This window comes from Nannospalax galili, unplaced genomic scaffold (genome assembly GCF_000622305.1).
Source record: "Nannospalax galili isolate Female #2095 unplaced genomic scaffold, S.galili_v1.0 scaffold1382, whole genome shotgun sequence".
NCBI classification, from domain to species: domain Eukaryota; kingdom Metazoa; phylum Chordata; class Mammalia; order Rodentia; family Spalacidae; genus Nannospalax; species Nannospalax galili.
Window position 1 is genome coordinate 259,221 of NW_008348397.1, and position 15,356 is coordinate 274,576.

General features: G+C 50.5%; 1 protein-coding gene across 7 annotated transcripts in view; it reads left to right on the top strand.

Annotated features, from left to right (window-relative positions):
• Arhgap23 (Rho GTPase activating protein 23) overlaps positions 1-15,356 on the top strand; it is a 104,050-nt gene that overhangs the window by 42,144 nt on the left and 46,550 nt on the right. For 4 of the 7 annotated variants that reach the window (XM_029569441.1, XM_029569439.1, XM_029569444.1 and 1 more), the window contains exons 4-10: positions 1,567-1,664; positions 1,850-1,928; positions 2,058-2,112; positions 4,912-6,073; positions 7,486-7,641; positions 7,998-8,109; positions 8,243-8,300. In XM_029569441.1, coding sequence (XP_029425301.1) covers positions 1,567-1,664; positions 1,850-1,928; positions 2,058-2,112; positions 4,912-6,073; positions 7,486-7,641; positions 7,998-8,109; positions 8,243-8,300 — 1,720 coding nt within the window. Of the gene's footprint in view, positions 1-6; positions 21-1,566; positions 1,665-1,849; positions 1,929-2,057; positions 2,113-3,650; positions 3,854-4,911; positions 6,074-7,485; positions 7,642-7,997; positions 8,110-8,242; positions 8,301-15,356 lie in introns of those variants that run through there. The other 3 variants (XM_008845263.3, XM_029569440.1, XM_029569443.1) reach the window with 3 other exon arrangements.

The following is a 15,356-nucleotide window of genomic DNA, read 5'->3' on the forward strand; positions in this document are numbered from 1 at the left end:
AGGAGGAGGAGGAGGAGGAGGTAAGGAGGTGGGGCTTGGACTTCAGTTTCTCTCCCTTTCTGCAGTTGGCCACACCTTCCTCCTGTCCCTGGACCCTGTATAGCCTTCTCTGTGTTGCTGGCCTACCTGCTCCAGTCATCTCTTTACTCTCTCTGTCCTTCCCACTTTTCCCCTTCATCTTTGTCTTCCAATGGGCCTGTCCCTTCTGCTGCCATCTGACACTGAACACTCTGGATGGCATATGGTTCTACCCTCTCTCTACTTTCTCCCAGAACAAGGCTCAGGCTAAGGCTACAGGACCTGGGGGCCAGGGTTGATGTGACTGAGCATGAGCTCACCTTGTGGATAGACAGTGGGGTCCTGAGAAGTGTAGTGGGGTCCTGAGAAGAGTAGTGGGGTCCTGAGGTCTGTCTTAAAATGTGAGTCTAACCTTACTTGCTGTTAACCTTTGCTACACCAAGGGTTCCATGCACCACAGGTGGGATTACACACCTGTAATCCCAGCATTGAGGCAGAGGCAGGTGGACCTCTGTGGGTTCCAGGTCAGCCTGGTATACATAGTGAGTTCCAGACCAGCCAAGGTGACATAGTGAGACCCTGTCTCAAACAAAACAAAACACAAAAAAATGAAAAAAGCCAAGGGTTCCTTGTTAGCTCCTAGGCTCTCTGGGTATTTAAAGCTGAACTCCCAAACAGGTAGTCTTCCTACCCTGCCCCTGGCTTTGGTGGGCAGCCATGGGGACATAATCCTCCTGAGTCCCTGTGCCATAGGCTCTAGAAGGAGGAACCCCTGTTCTAGCACAGGCTCTAGGAGGGGAGTCTTGTTGAGAGATGGTGAGATTTGTGTGCATCCCAGGGCTCTCAGGCCTCCACATACAGCCCCTGACCCTAGGGAAGGGAGAAGGCTAGGAGACATGAATGTTAGGTATCTCTCTGGGCCTGTGGTGTGGCATCTCTCTGAATATGTGGAGGTTGCCCCCAGTTTGCATCTTTAAGACTTGATATGAGCCTCTTTCTAAAAATTTATTATTATTTGTGTGTAATGTGTATATGTATATGCTTGTGCCAGGGTACATGTGCCCATGGTGAACATGTAGAGGTCAGAGGACAACTTAGTGAAGTGTCCTTTCACCTTAATGTGGATTCTGGGGATCAAACCTAGGTGGTTAGGCTTGCCTTCAAGTGCCTTTACCCCTTGAGCCATCTCCCCCATCCTACAGAGGGCCTTCCCATTGTCTGTGACTTGTATATGTGACTGTCTCTCCAACTTGACAGCGAGCTCTGGAAGGGCAAGGGCTGCATGTGTTCACATAAACTGTGTAGCCTGACTTCTAGCACAGGATAGGGACTTAGCAAACATTGTGGGCAATTCTTTGTGTGTCCATGGAGGCAATCCTCCCAAGTGTGGCCCCTCATCCTTCTCTGGGCATCCACCCTATAGACGTGCAGGTTTCTGCATGCTTGTGTCTGTGTGATCATCCTCTGAGTGTGTGTCCCCTGTGTGTGTAGCTGTGTATGGGTGTGACCTTCAGCAGCCACCCCCAGCTAACCTGGCTGATGCCCACCAGGACCCTCTCCCCGGCACCGCTTGGAGCCCATGGATACCATCTTTGTCAAGAATGTGAAGGATGGTGGCCCTGCCCACAAGGCAGGGCTTCGCACAGGTGAGCCTGCCCAGTGGCCTGGTTCACTGCACCCTTCTGTGACCCTATTCCTTTCCTTCTGGTTGGGTTCTGGGACCCAGATGTTGGGGAGGTTCCTGTTTTCCTACTGTCATTCATACCTGTACAAGGGGCCTTTGACCTCCCCTCCTTGGCCTCTCACATGTGGTCGCACCTCTTGTCCCTAGGAGACAGGCTTGTGAAGGTGAATGGGGAAAGCGTCATTGGAAAGACCTACTCCCAGGTCATAGCTTTGATCCAGAACAGGTGAGCTCTCCTGCCTTCCTCCTCCTGAGGAGCATTGAGCTCCACCCCTGCCAGGACCCAGCGACCTGGCTCCCTCTCCCCCAAGACCCTGTTGCCTTGGGTGGCCTGACCCTCTCCCTGTCTCTACAGTGATGACACCCTGGAGCTCTCCATCATGCCCAAGGATGAAGACATCCTCCAGCTGGTGAGTTCTGCCTGCCGGCACACAGCCTTCTCTAGCTCCTGTGGGAGAAAAGAAAAGGAAACAGCTTGTCATTGCCCAATCTACACTGCCAGGCCCATCCCTGGGCTGAGGCTGGTTGTTGCTTCATTCAAGGCTGCTCTGTGCTAGTGAGTGGGGAGGCCCTGACCTTGGCAGGCAGGATTCCTGCCAGGGTATCTGAAAGTAGGGTGGCCCAGCGGGCCCTGCCAGCCTGGCATGTTCTTGTCACTCCTGTGAGAGATGCCTGTTCTCTGCACTCCCTCCTTTCCTGAGCCAGCATGGCTCTATAGGTATGTCCACCCATCAAACATTACCTTTCAGCATATCCCATTCACCCCACTGTCATGGTACCACTTAGTACAAATCAGAATACCCCATAGTACCCTCCTTTGCATAGCACTGTACAACACAACTCTCCATAAGACACACATAGCATCCCAGGCACTGACTACCATACAGACAGCCCCCAGTGCCATCACAGTTCACCCTCTACGTCACAGTGCACCATAATACCTACACAGCACAGAGCAGGACCTCACAGTGGTCTCACTGGCACTTCTGTGCCCTGCAGCACATTCACCGCCCTATATCACAGCGCATATGTCTGGATACCGGGTTGCTATGACGTAGTACATACTGGCATGTTATCATCACAATGCTACACACAAATGTCACAGCATGCTGCGGCCTCTCTCAGATACTTGTGCTTAGCAATATCCGAGAATCCCACATTCACACACATGGGATTTGCATTCTGAACCCACTGCCCAATGCCTCAGCACAGCTAGAATATAACACAGATGGTGCCACCCAAAGGCAAGTCCCACAGATGTATGAAGCAACCCGAGAGCCCCTTGCCTGGAGCCTAGGACAGTCAGTCCCCCTTGCCTAGTGCTCTGCTTGGTCTCATGGATCTCAGCCAGATGCCAGTTTGCTTGCCCCTGAGGTCACTGCCCCTCAAGGGATGGCCCAGGGCCAAGCCCCAGAGGGCCGGAGCTGCTGTGCTGGCTTTGGCCCTGGCTCTCATAATCACTGTAATAACAGGGCCACACTTGGCATGATGCCTCCCTGGGAACCTCCACTCCTGACCTCAGTTGTCCCTTTGCTCTTCCTGGGGATAAGGAGCAAAGAATGGAGGCTCAGAGAGGTGAATGGCTCACCCCAAGTCTCAAAAGCCCTGCTTGTGCCCTTCCCCTAGCCTAGGCTGAGGCAAGGCCAGTTATGAGGGGTGACAGGGCAGGTCTCTGGGGCACCCTGGCTGGCTCTAGCTGCCAGGGGCAAGGGGTGGCAAGGGCAGCAGACTTGAACTCTACTACCCAGACCCAAATCAGCTGGCAGCCCCAGATGTCAACATCTGTGAGCTGCCACTACCCCGCCATCTCTGGCCAGCCAGAGGGTGGGGCCCAGGCATTCCTGTGGTTGGGAGCCAAGGCTGGAGGCCAATCGGGCGGCGGCAGCTGCTGACGCCACCACCGACGCGGTGAGGGCCTTCCACACCCATTCTCCCTCCTCCTGCCGCCAGGCAGCCGGAGAACCGGGTGGGGGCGAGGGCGAGCTGCCGGGAGGGACCATTGAGAGGACTGAGGGACCCAAACCAGCAGGGTGGGGGCTGTGGTAGTTAGTTGGCAAGGTGTGTGCGTGGGGAATCGGGGCCAGCGGGATGCTGCTGCTGCCACTGTGATGCTGGGAGCCCTGGGAGCCGGCAGGATGGCAGGAGGGAGAGGTATGTGTTGGCCCTGTGTGCTGGGCTGGAGGGGCCGTGTGCGGGGGTGTGGTTAGCCGGTCCTGGTCACATGATGTTTGTGCCTGGAACTGGAGGGGTAGTTATTTGTGTGTGTGTGTGTGTGTGTGTGTGTGTGTGTGTGTGTGTGTATCTCATTGTGTCTGCTGTGTATGTGTGTATCTCAGGGTGTGTATCTTCCTGTGTTTCTCTGAGATATGGTGTGGTACATGTGTATGTTGGCTTTACCCTCCTACCCTTTGCCATTTCACCCTGAGACTGGCCCTCTCAGCTTAGCCGGTACTGGGCTGGGCCAGGGCCACAGGCTGTTGTCCCTGGGGGCTGCCTCCTTTTTTGGCTGAGCCTGGGCGCTAGCCCTGTCACTCCTCAGCAGTGCAGTGTCAGCTTCAGCGGCCAGTGCCAAATTCCAGGCCTAGGGGTGGTGAAGGCGGCCCAAGTCCCCTCAGCCAGTCTAGCTAGCCCCTCCCCCAAGCTGGCCTTTGGAGAGCAAAAAGTGGGCAAGTTCCTCTTTACCCCAAGGCTTAGAAGCAAGGTCCCAGCTTGCCATATGGGTTACAGGGTCAGTGGACCCTCCCAGCCTCTGCCTACCCTCAGACCACCCTACGTTGGACACACCCCTTAGCCAGCTTTCTTCTGTCTTCTGCTACCTTGACAGGTCTCTGCATTTTCCCACTTCACCCCAGGGGCTGTGGACATCGTTGGTCATAAAGGAACAGTAGTTGTCAGAGGCCAGGATCAGGGGAGGACCCCAGCAAACAAATGTTGGAATGTTTATGACTTAAAGGCTGTCCTTGTCATAAGACTTAGAGAAATCTGTCTCTTTCTTGTGTGTGTGTGTGTGTGTGTGTGTGTGTGTGTGTGTGTGTGTGTAAAGGCCTCTCACTTCTTTGTCCTCCCCCTGGACTCTCCTTGGAGCATACCCTCGCCCACTCAGGATGCCACTACTTAATCCTTTCACTTCAGTCCCCTTCTGAGACCTTAATATCCTAGGGCTCTCATCCTGTCTGGTCCTGCTCACATGCCTCTGTGTCTCTGACCAGGCCTACTCCCAGGACGCCTACCTGAAGGGCAACGAGCCGTATTCTGGAGAGGCCTGCAGCATCCCAGAACCTCCCCCACTCTGCTACCCCCGGAAGACCTATGCCCTACCAGCCCGGGTCACTGCCTGGGCCACTGTGGTGCCTGAGCCTGTCTCAGCACTGGCCATGGACCCTCGAAGTCCTGCTGCCTGGAGTGACCCAGGGCCCTGTGTCCCATCTGTCACCCGTGCCCATCTGGACAACTCTTCTTTGGGGATGAGCCAGCCCCGCTCAAGCCCTGGTGCCTTCCCTCATCTCCCGTCGGAGTCCCGGATGCCCCGTGCCTTCCCGGAGCCCAGCAGCCGGGTGCTTCCCAGCAGACTGGAGTGCCAGCAGGCTCTGTCACACTGGCTGTCAAACCAGGTACCCCGCAGGGCGGGGGAGAGACGGTGCCCAGCCATGCCACCCCGGGCCCGCAGCGCCTCCCAGGATCGGTTGGAGGATGTGACTACCCACTGCCCATGGCCCTGCTCCACCTCCCAGGATGCCTTGAGCCAGCTGGGACAGGAGGGCTGGCACCGAGCTCGCTCAGATGATTACCTGAGCCGGGCTACCCGCTCTGCTGAAGCACTGGGACCAGGAGCACTGTTGTCACCTCGCCTTGAGCGCTGTGGCTGGGCTTCCCAGCGTCCATCAGCTCACACTTCTGCCTGCCCTCAGGACCTGCCAGGGCCTCAGGCCCCTCCCCCACCTGGCTTGCAGGGCCTGGATGACATTGGGTACATTGGATACCGAAGTTACAGCCCATCATTCCAGCGCCGGACTGGCCTTCTGCATGCACTGTCCTTCCGGGACTCACCATTTGGGGGGCTTCCTACCTTCAACTTGGCCCAGTCCCCTGCATCATTCCCACCAGAGGCCTCCGAACCACCTCGAGTTGTCAGACCAGAACCCAGCACCCGAGTCCTGGAGCCTCCCGCTGAGGATCACCGTGATGAGGTGGTCCTGAGGCAGAAACCTCCGACAGGTCGTAAAGTCCAGCTGACCCCTGCAAGGCAGATGAACCTTGGATTTGGTGATGAGTCCCCAGAGCCAGAGGCCAGTGGGCGAGGGGAACGCCCAGGCAGGAAGGTGGCCCCTTTGGCCACTACGGAAGACTCTCTGGCTTCTATCCCCTTCATTGGTGAGTGGTGATGCAAGCAGCTGACTGAGGAACCCAGTCTGTGTCCTGTTGTGCCCCACCCACTTGTCTGCTGTGCTTAAAACTCTGGGTGTGTGCCGATAGTATCACTGGAGATCCCTGTCTGTCCACTCATCTTTCTATTCTTCAGTCATCCTTTCTTCCATCCCACCTCCCAGTCATTCATCTTCCCATCCAGTTTTTCATACCTCTCCCTCCCTCCCTTCCATTCATTCTTTTCTCCTTCTTGCCTTCCTTTTCCTTCTTGAGATTTGCTATGTAGACCAGGCTGGCCTCAAACTCACAGAGATCCAACTGCCCCTGCCTCCCAAGCACTGGGACTAAAGGCGTGTGCCACCACGCCCGGCTCTGCCTTTCATTCTTTGTTCTTTCCATCTATCCTTCCTGCCTCCAACAAATATTTGTGTCAGGCACCTTGCTAGGCTTTAGGGTCACCTGGGGGATGGCTGGTCAGACAGTGTCAGGCCAGTGACATTGGCATGTACCTGGAGCTCCCAGATAGGAAAGGGCCCCATCGCCTCCATGGGCACGGTCAGTAGTGAGCAAATCTTGGAAAAACGACATTGTGGCTAAGACTAGAAAGATACGAGGTAGTGTGGGGAAGAATGTTCAAGGAGAGAGACTAGACTATGCAAAGAGCCTGCAGTGAGAGACCCTTCTGGTTCAAGGCCAAGCTTGGACTTCACCCTGAGGACAGAGAAGACTGTGATGGCTGCCTGTAAAGCGGGTGACAAAAAGAAAAAGTAAGGCAAGGCAGAGGGGCTTGGTGACTCCTAGTTCTCTGGCCTGCCTAAAGGGTGATGCCTCACCTGTATTGGAGGCTGGGGTACAGGAAGAACAAGAAAAAGATTAGGTTTGTGAGGGAGCAGGCTAAGTTGGGCCAGATTCAGGGGCTTGGGATAAGACTGGGATGTAAGATGATGGCATTGAGCCTAAGACCTGGAGATGGGAGTCACGGCTGTACAGCCTAAGAATTGAGTAAGAAACCTGGGCAGGGTGGAGAGATGCTTATGTGTGGGTTCAGCCCTGTTTCAGTAAACCCTGGCTGAGGGCAGCTATCAAGTGCTCCCAAGGGAGAAATATAACCTTTGTTATATTTCAGGGAGCCACAAGTCTGATAGAATCTTATCTACATCTTAGGAGCCCACTCTAAGGAGGTAGCTCAGTTTCACTCCTGGGTGCCCTTGGGGGGAGGGTCAGCCCCTGATGAGAGGAGACATTCTCTGGTCACATCTGTTGGGCACAGTGCTCTGGGAAGTGAATGTATTGGCTGCAGTGCCCTGGTAGGGAAGGACTGAGGGGATTGCAGCTTGTGTGAGCCCAAAGGCTAATGAGGCTGGGGCAGTCAGGCAGGTTAGCCTGTGTCTTTCACACCTGCCTTCCTCTTTTGGCAGATGAGCCCACCAGCCCCAGCATTGACCTCCAAGCGAAGCATGTCCCTGCCTCTGCAGTGGTCTCCAGTGCCATGAATTCAGCCCCTGTCCTGGGCACCAGCCCATCCTCACCAACCTTCACCTTTGCCCTTAGCCGCCATTATTCACAGGACTGTAGTGAGTATCTGTACCCTGCTTTTTCTTCCTTCCCTACTGCCTGGTCCCTGTGACTGATGTCTATTTACTTCCAATTAGTTTTTGATACTTCTTTTTTTTGGTGTTTTTGAGACAGGGTCTCCCTGTAGCCCCAGCTGACCTGGAAATCACTATGTAGACCAGGCTGGCCTTGAACTCACAGAGATCCACCTGCCTCTGCCTCCCAAGTGCTGGGATTAAAGGCATGTGCTACCACGCCTGGTGGGTTTTTGATACTTCTGGGACACCATGGGAGAGTCCACTCCTGACTCTGACCACAAAGGAGGGCTCTTGGTGCAGCTCCCAACCTGCTTGCTGATCTTGACTCACTTTTTCAGGTAGTATCAAGGCAGGCCGCCGCTCCTCCTATCTGCTGGCCATCACCACAGAGCGCTCCAAGTCCTGTGACGATGGGCTCAACACCTTCCGGGATGAGGGCCGAGTGCTGCGGTGAGGCCTATCTGGATGTGTGTGGAGGGTGGTTGATGTTTCTGCCCTCCTAGGCTGAGCCATGGGGTTGGGTGGGTGATAAGAGTGAGATTGATCCTCACAACAGCCCTCACCTTTGGCCCTTGCTTCCCAGGCGCCTACCCAACCGTGTGCCCAGCCTAAGGATGCTCCGGAGCTTCTTCACCGACGGGGTGAGCAACAAGTTCACATTTGTGTGTGTGTGTGAGTCTAGAAGGGTGAAGGCACTACATAGTGTTGGTTCCGGCCTGTGACTCCTGTGACTCCCAAACGAACCACTCTGGCTCCTGGCTCCTTCTTCCCTATACCCCACCTTCATGTCACCTATGTGACCTACCTCCCACCTGAAGACTTTGCATTTATCCCCCATCTGGAAAGCTCCAAACCACAAGACTTTTTTTGTGCTCAGTATGGAATCCATGGTTTCTTTCTTTTCTTTTTCTTTTTCTCTTTCTTTCTTTCTTTCTTTCTTTCTTTCTTTCTTTCTTTCTTTCTTTCTCTCTCTCTCTTTCTCTCTTTTTCCTTCTCTCCTTTCTTCCTCCTTCCTTCCTTCCTTCCTTCCTTCCTTTCTTTTTTTATTCATTTATATGTTTCAGTTTATTTATTTATTTAGGTCTGATTGAGACAGGGTCTCCTTGTAGCCCCAGCTGGCCTGGAACTCACTATGTAAATCAGGCTGACTTTGAACTCACAGAAATCCACCTGCCTCTGCCTGCTGGGATTAAAAGTTGGTGCAGCACCACGCCTGGCTATTTATTTACTTATTTTTATTGAATTTTTGAGTATTTCATCCATAAAATCATTTTTATACCCTCTTCCCCTTTCACACCTTCCCATAGTGTCTCCCCCACCCCCACTGGAGTTCATAATTCTGTCATTTGTATTAAAGTCTATTATGTAAAGTTAGTGTCCTGAGATGTCCCTCAGTGCAAATTCATCCACCAGGGTTTAGTCAACCTATCTAGAGTCTCTACCTTCAAAAAGATCAGCTCTTCCTCATCCAGCAGTAATCAGTTGCCAATAATTCTTTGACCAAGATTGGGCTTGCTATTCATTTCCACAGTTCTATGCTGGGCTTTTCTCTGCCTAAGTTTGCATGGGTCTTGTGCATGCTGACACCATTGCTGTAAGTTTGTATGAGAAAGGTCCCAGGAGCCTGTAGGGCTATTTCCATGTGGTCATACACCTCCTCCCTGGCTCTTACAATCTTTCCACCCCTTCTTCTGCAATGGTTCCTGACGCCCAAGTTCTCTTGGGGTCCCTTGCTCCTGATGTGAGTAGAAAAACCATATAGCACATCTTTATCTGAATTTTTCATAGTTTATATCTTTAGGGGGGAGGGGAGTGATTTACAAAGGAATGAACACCCGACACCTGGCACCCAGCTTTGTGCAGCTTGGCCCGCCATTCCAGACTGCTTCCACACCCGCCCACAGTTTCCATTAGCTTTTGTCCACACATCATGGGCCCATAGTCTTGCCCCAGGTTGGTAAATGCCCCCTCTCGCATCCATGTGGGTGAGACACTGGGGCTATCTTTCTGCGCTGCTGCTTTTGTTCCAAAATGGCACCCAAAGGTCCCTCCCTCTGCAGCAAACTCTCCTTAGTCAATTCTCTGCAGCAGGCCCTGCCCCTTGGAGGAACCAAGCTGCTTGGGACACACTCCACCCCTTTCCTCCACTCTTACAATCTTTCTGCCAATCTTCCGCTAAGGTCCCTGAGCCTCAGAGAGGGTGACAGATGTAGGGTGATCTCTCCTGTATCATGGCGAGATAGTGACTTCTGGGGCCTCCCCATCATCCTTCTTGAAGGTGTGCCCATTGATCTATCTCAGTGGTGTTTCTTTTACTATAAAGACAAATAGAAGGAAGTAGACACATCTAAACAAACATGAATGTAAATACAAATGCCTAGGGGATAGCCCAGTAGGTGTACTATGTTCATTAAACAGTATACTTGTAATGGTTTCCCCACTAGGGCATGTAGCCTTTCTCGACACAGGGGGTTGGCCTGGTCTACAGCACCAGATGTGTGTTCCACCCCTAGGAGTGGGCCTTATCCAATTAGAAGTTTGTCAATTGTATGTATGTTGGTCGAGCCATTATTACACTTGCATGTCCATAGTGTGCAGCATGTGGGGTCCATTGTTGAGTAGACTAATAGGGGATCCTTTCTTCCCTAACCATGTGCATAGCGCCTTCTGGCACTATGAATGTCATCCATCCAGTGGCATGGAGTTTTTTTGGCTTAGTCTCAGCTCCATCTCTTCTTCTCCTCCCGCGCTCACATCATGCAGTGTCTTCAGCAACATGGCCTCACTGACCTTTCTAGTGTACAACTGACATAGTGGCAATAGCCTTGGTGAATTTGAGGACCTCTAGGATCTCTCTCTGACCAACAGCTCATAGGGAGGCAACCCACCCCTGGTACTGTAGATTTTCTTAACAGTTGTATAGATTGGGAGCCTCTGTTTTTTAATATATATTTTGTCTGTCTGTCTGTCTGTCTGTCTGTCTATCTATCTATCTATTTATTTGGTCTTTTTGAGACAGGGTCTCCCTGTAGCCCCAGCTGTCCTGTATTCACTATGGAGACCAGGCTGGCCTCAAACTCACAGAGATCCACTTGCCTCTGCCTCCTGAGTGCTGGGATTAAAGGTGTGCACCACCACGCCCGGCTTTTTATTTCTTATTTTAATTTTTTTTTTTTTCGGTCTTTTTGAGACAGGGTCTCCCTGTAGCCCCAGCTGTCCTGGGACTCACTACGTAGACCAGGCTGGCCTTGAACTCACAGAGCTCTGCCTGCCTCTTATTTTAATTTTTTAATGTGTATGAGTGTTATGCCTGCATGTAGATAAGTGCACCCGTGTCATGCAATGCTTGTGAAAGACAGAAGAGGCTGTTAGATCTTGTGGAACTGGAGTCATGGACAGTTGTTAGCTGCCATGTGGGTGCTGGGATTTGAACCCAGGTCTTCTGCAAGAACAACCAGTGTTCTTAACTGCTGTGCCATCTCTCCAGACCTGGGAGCCTCTGTTTTTATCTTATCCAACCATAAAACTTCCAAGAGTCTTACAGCTATAGCTGGCCTTTGCTTCTTCAGGTATCTTTTAAATGGGTTTCACATCTGTAAACACTCGAAGGAAAGTTAACATCATATATTAAATCAATCATAGACAAGGTTTAATATAGCATGGAAAGGTTTTATCCATTCGTATTAACTGTTTTCTCCATAGATCCTTATTAGGTACCATAGCATGGGTATGAAGCATTAATTTGGTTAATTCTTTATCTTTTTTAAAAAAATATTTTATTTATTATTTTTATTTTATGTGTATGATTGTATTGCCTGCATGTAGGTAAGTGCACTCGTGTCATGCAGTGCCTGCAGAGGACAGAAGAGGCCATCAGATCCCCTGAAACTGGAGTTATGGACAGTTGTTAGCTGCCATGTGGGTGCTGGGATTTGAACCTGGGTCTTCTGTAAGAACAACCAGTGTTCTTAACTGCTTAAGCCATCTCTCCAGCCCCAGTTCTTTACTATCTTTAGTTCTCCCTTTGGAGTCATTTCGCACTTGGGGGATTTTACATGGAGTCTCTTTGTATTCTTTTATTCTTGATACGCTTACAGGTATTGGCTCCAGTTGCCTGACCCTGCATTGGGCTAAAGAGGCAGGGAGTTTCTCCTGTCCCTGCTGAACCTGTTGGTTCCCTGAGTCAGGCAGGCCCTGGGTCTGCCTCCTGACTGTAGCCATATCTGTCATCTCTCCATTAACCATATCTGGTTGCTGGGGGAGGCCTTGGTGGGAAAAACTGCCTCCACCCCTAGTGTAGCCTTTATCAGGAGAGAAATGCATCTTATTTAATCTTTGGGGATTCTTAACCACCCCTAGGACAGTTTTTATTCTTTGAATGCCTTTTGTAAACTGTTGTTCTGGTTTTAAAGCCTTCCAGAAACTCTTTAGTACCATGTTTAGTTTTCTATCAATTTTTTTGCTGGGAATTTGAGCTCGACATAAGTCTTTCCATATTTGTCTTCGAGTAACCCAAATGGACCATTTCTTCTGTCTGGTCTCTTTTATATCTCTTGTAGGGTAGTCTACTATTCTACAGACACGTTTTACATGCTGGTTAGAATCAATTAGATCTGTTAAAGCTGCTCTCACTTCACAAAGATCCTGTCCCATTAAAGGGCTTAGCAAAACCATTAGAGCTCCATACTATTTTTGAGGTCCCAGTTGAATTAAGCTTTCCTTTATATCTCTGGTGGACACAGTCTTATCTGGCCCAGTGAACTGGGTATCATATATTGCTTTTCTCATACCTAGTTCTCTCAGTAATGCCTATCCCTCCTTTATAGTCCTCCAGCCTTTGTTAATTATTGGAGTTTCATTTGGCGATAACCATGTATCTCTAAAATGCCTTCCATCAGCCATCCCATTAAGGACTGCTCCCCCCTGCAGTGACCTAGGTTGAACAGCCTATATCACAAGGATGGATGGGTGGTTATATAATTCAGCTGTGAAACTTCTGAAGGACTTAGACTGATGTCATTTTTTCCCATGTCCCACACTCTGACAAGCCACACAGCTAGGGGCTCTTTGATTGATTGCTTGTAAGTTTTTCCTAGTTTTAACAGTTCCAGTGTGGAGTATTTCTTAGCTACAGCACTGTTAGCTTTTTTTTTTTTTTCTTTTTGTATCAATGGTTGCATCTGAGGGACAGCTTTAGCTACTCTTATTTTTAGGTCATCTCCTTTCTTACTATTATCTGTCTTTTTCTCCTTGGACCTTACACAAGTTAAAATGTCCTGTTTTTTTTCTCTCAAGTTCTGCAATTGGGTCTGCCAGGACCTCCCCAGCCTTTTCAGCTTTCCCTGCCTTGGGCACAGCTTTTATTATGCAAAGTGGCCCCACCCCCTCTCTGGGTTCTCCACTTGTGTCCTTGGTCCACAACAGTTTTTCTATAACCTTTAACAAATCTTCATATATCCGCAATTGGGCTGTTTCCCCACATTTACAACACAGCTGTGGCCCATGCTTCTGCGTCGCTGGCCTCTTCTTAATTATATATTTTATAATCTACTGTAAAATGTACATCAGCACCGCCATTAGCTCTCTAGCTTTTTCCAAACTCCTACAGTTTGTCATTCCTAGTACCATCATCCTGCCGACTATGCCAATTTGTCACCCGAGTTCTCTTAGGGTCCCTTGCTCCTGGTGCAGGTAGACAAACCATATAGCACATCTTTATCTGAATTTTTCATAGTTTATATCTTTGGGAGGTTGACGTACAAAGGAACAAACACCCGACACCTAGCACCCAGCTCTGTGAGGCTCGGCCCACTGTTCCAGATCACTTCTGCATCCACTCACAGTCTCTGTTAACTTTCGCCCATGCATTGTGGGCCCACAGTCTCACCCCAGGTCAGTAAATGCCCCCTTTCGTGTCCACTCAGGTGAGACACTGGCCATCTTTCTGTCACCGCTTCTGTTCCAAGATGTTGCCCAAAAGCCCCTCCCTCCGAGGCTAACTCTCTACAGTCAATTCTCTGCAGCAGGCCCCGCCCCTCAGAGGAACCAGGCCACTTGGGACACAATCCCTTAGCCCTGAGTGGGTGGACCTCAATATAGGAGTCCTGTCCAAGGACCCACCCTCTGCCAATTCTTATTCTCTGTGTTTTGGCCATTTGTGCCTTTTTGTGTTCCTGGCCCTCTATTGCATGAAGGAGCTTCATTGATGATAATTGAAAGATGCATCAGTGTTCTCTTCATCCCTTGTTCTATGTTCTGTGAGCCTTAGGTGTAGAGGTTGCATCCTAGATGTGCCATTTAGGCTTGGGCAATTCACAGAGAATCTCTGGGTGTGACCAGTGGTATAACTCTGTAATAGTCTCTGTTGAAAAAGAAGCATCTTTGATGGGTTGACTGGGATACCTGTCTGTGCATTTAAGGATCTGTATTTTGCACATAGTAAGAAATTATATTTGTCTAGGGATATGAGAGCTTTGGGGTTTTCTCTAAGATCTATGACCTCTCCAGTTATGTGTATTTGGCTAGGTTTACAGTATCAGACATGAGTTTCCTCCCATTGAGTGGGCTTTAAGTCCAATTAGGTAGCTGTTGATTACCCCCAAGATAAAAGTGCCACTACTGCACCAATATCGTTTGCTGTGCTGGTCATCGATGTGGTGTTTAGGCCTTGAAGCTAGGGTTGGACCATCGATTGATGTTCTCCCCACCCTTACCAGCTTGCATAGTGCTCTCCAAAACTATGAGAGCTAGGGTTTCACTATGTGGCCCCTGGTGGCTTGAACTTGTTATGTAGACCACACTGGGCTTGAATTTACAGAGATCCATCTGCCTCTGCCTCCTGAGTGCTGGGATCAAATGCATGTGCCACCACACCCTTTTTATTTTTTTATTTTTAATTGTGCATGTGTATGTGCACATGTGTGTAGGTGCCCACAAGGCCAGAGGTATGGATCCCTTTGGAGCTGGAGTTACAGGTAGTTGTGAACTACTTGACATGTATGCTGAGAACCCAACTTGGGTTCTCTACAAGAGCAGTGAGCACTCTTAATCACTGAGCCTCTCTCCAGTGTCTCTGACCCTTGGTTTCTTTTTCTTTCTTTCTCTCTCTCTCTCTCTCTCTCTCTCTCTCTCTCTTTCTTTTTTTGTCTTTTTAAGGCAGAGTCTCCCTATAGCCCCAGCTGTCCTGGAACTCACCATGTAGACCAGGCTGGCCTTGAACTCACAGAGATTTGCCTGCCTCTGCCTCCAGAGTACTGGGAATAAAGGCGTGCACCACCATGCCTGGCTAACGCTTGGTTTCTTTATTTTTCTTTTAACCCTTGGTTTCTTAAGACAAGGTCTTGATATGTATTCCAGTCTGGTCTCAAACTTGTGGTCCCACCAGCCTCATCCTCCCCAGTGCTGGGATCGCTGCCTACCTTTTGACTTTGGTAGGAACATCTTGGCTTGCTCTGATATTCCACCCTCCCTGCTGACGTTTCTTATCTCCCTTTGCTAGATTGTGCGCTTCCCTTGCTGCCTACCTGGGCAGGTCTGCCCTCTTGCCTGCTCAGATCCCCAGTAGAGAACAAATACCCAGAGGCTAGCCTTTAATTTGTGTTGTTCACTGCCAGCTGCCTAGTGCCTGTCCCTTTGCCTGCCTAGAGTTCCTATGGTGTTTGTATGGGGTTTTCAAGGGGCAGCACATTGGAAGGGAA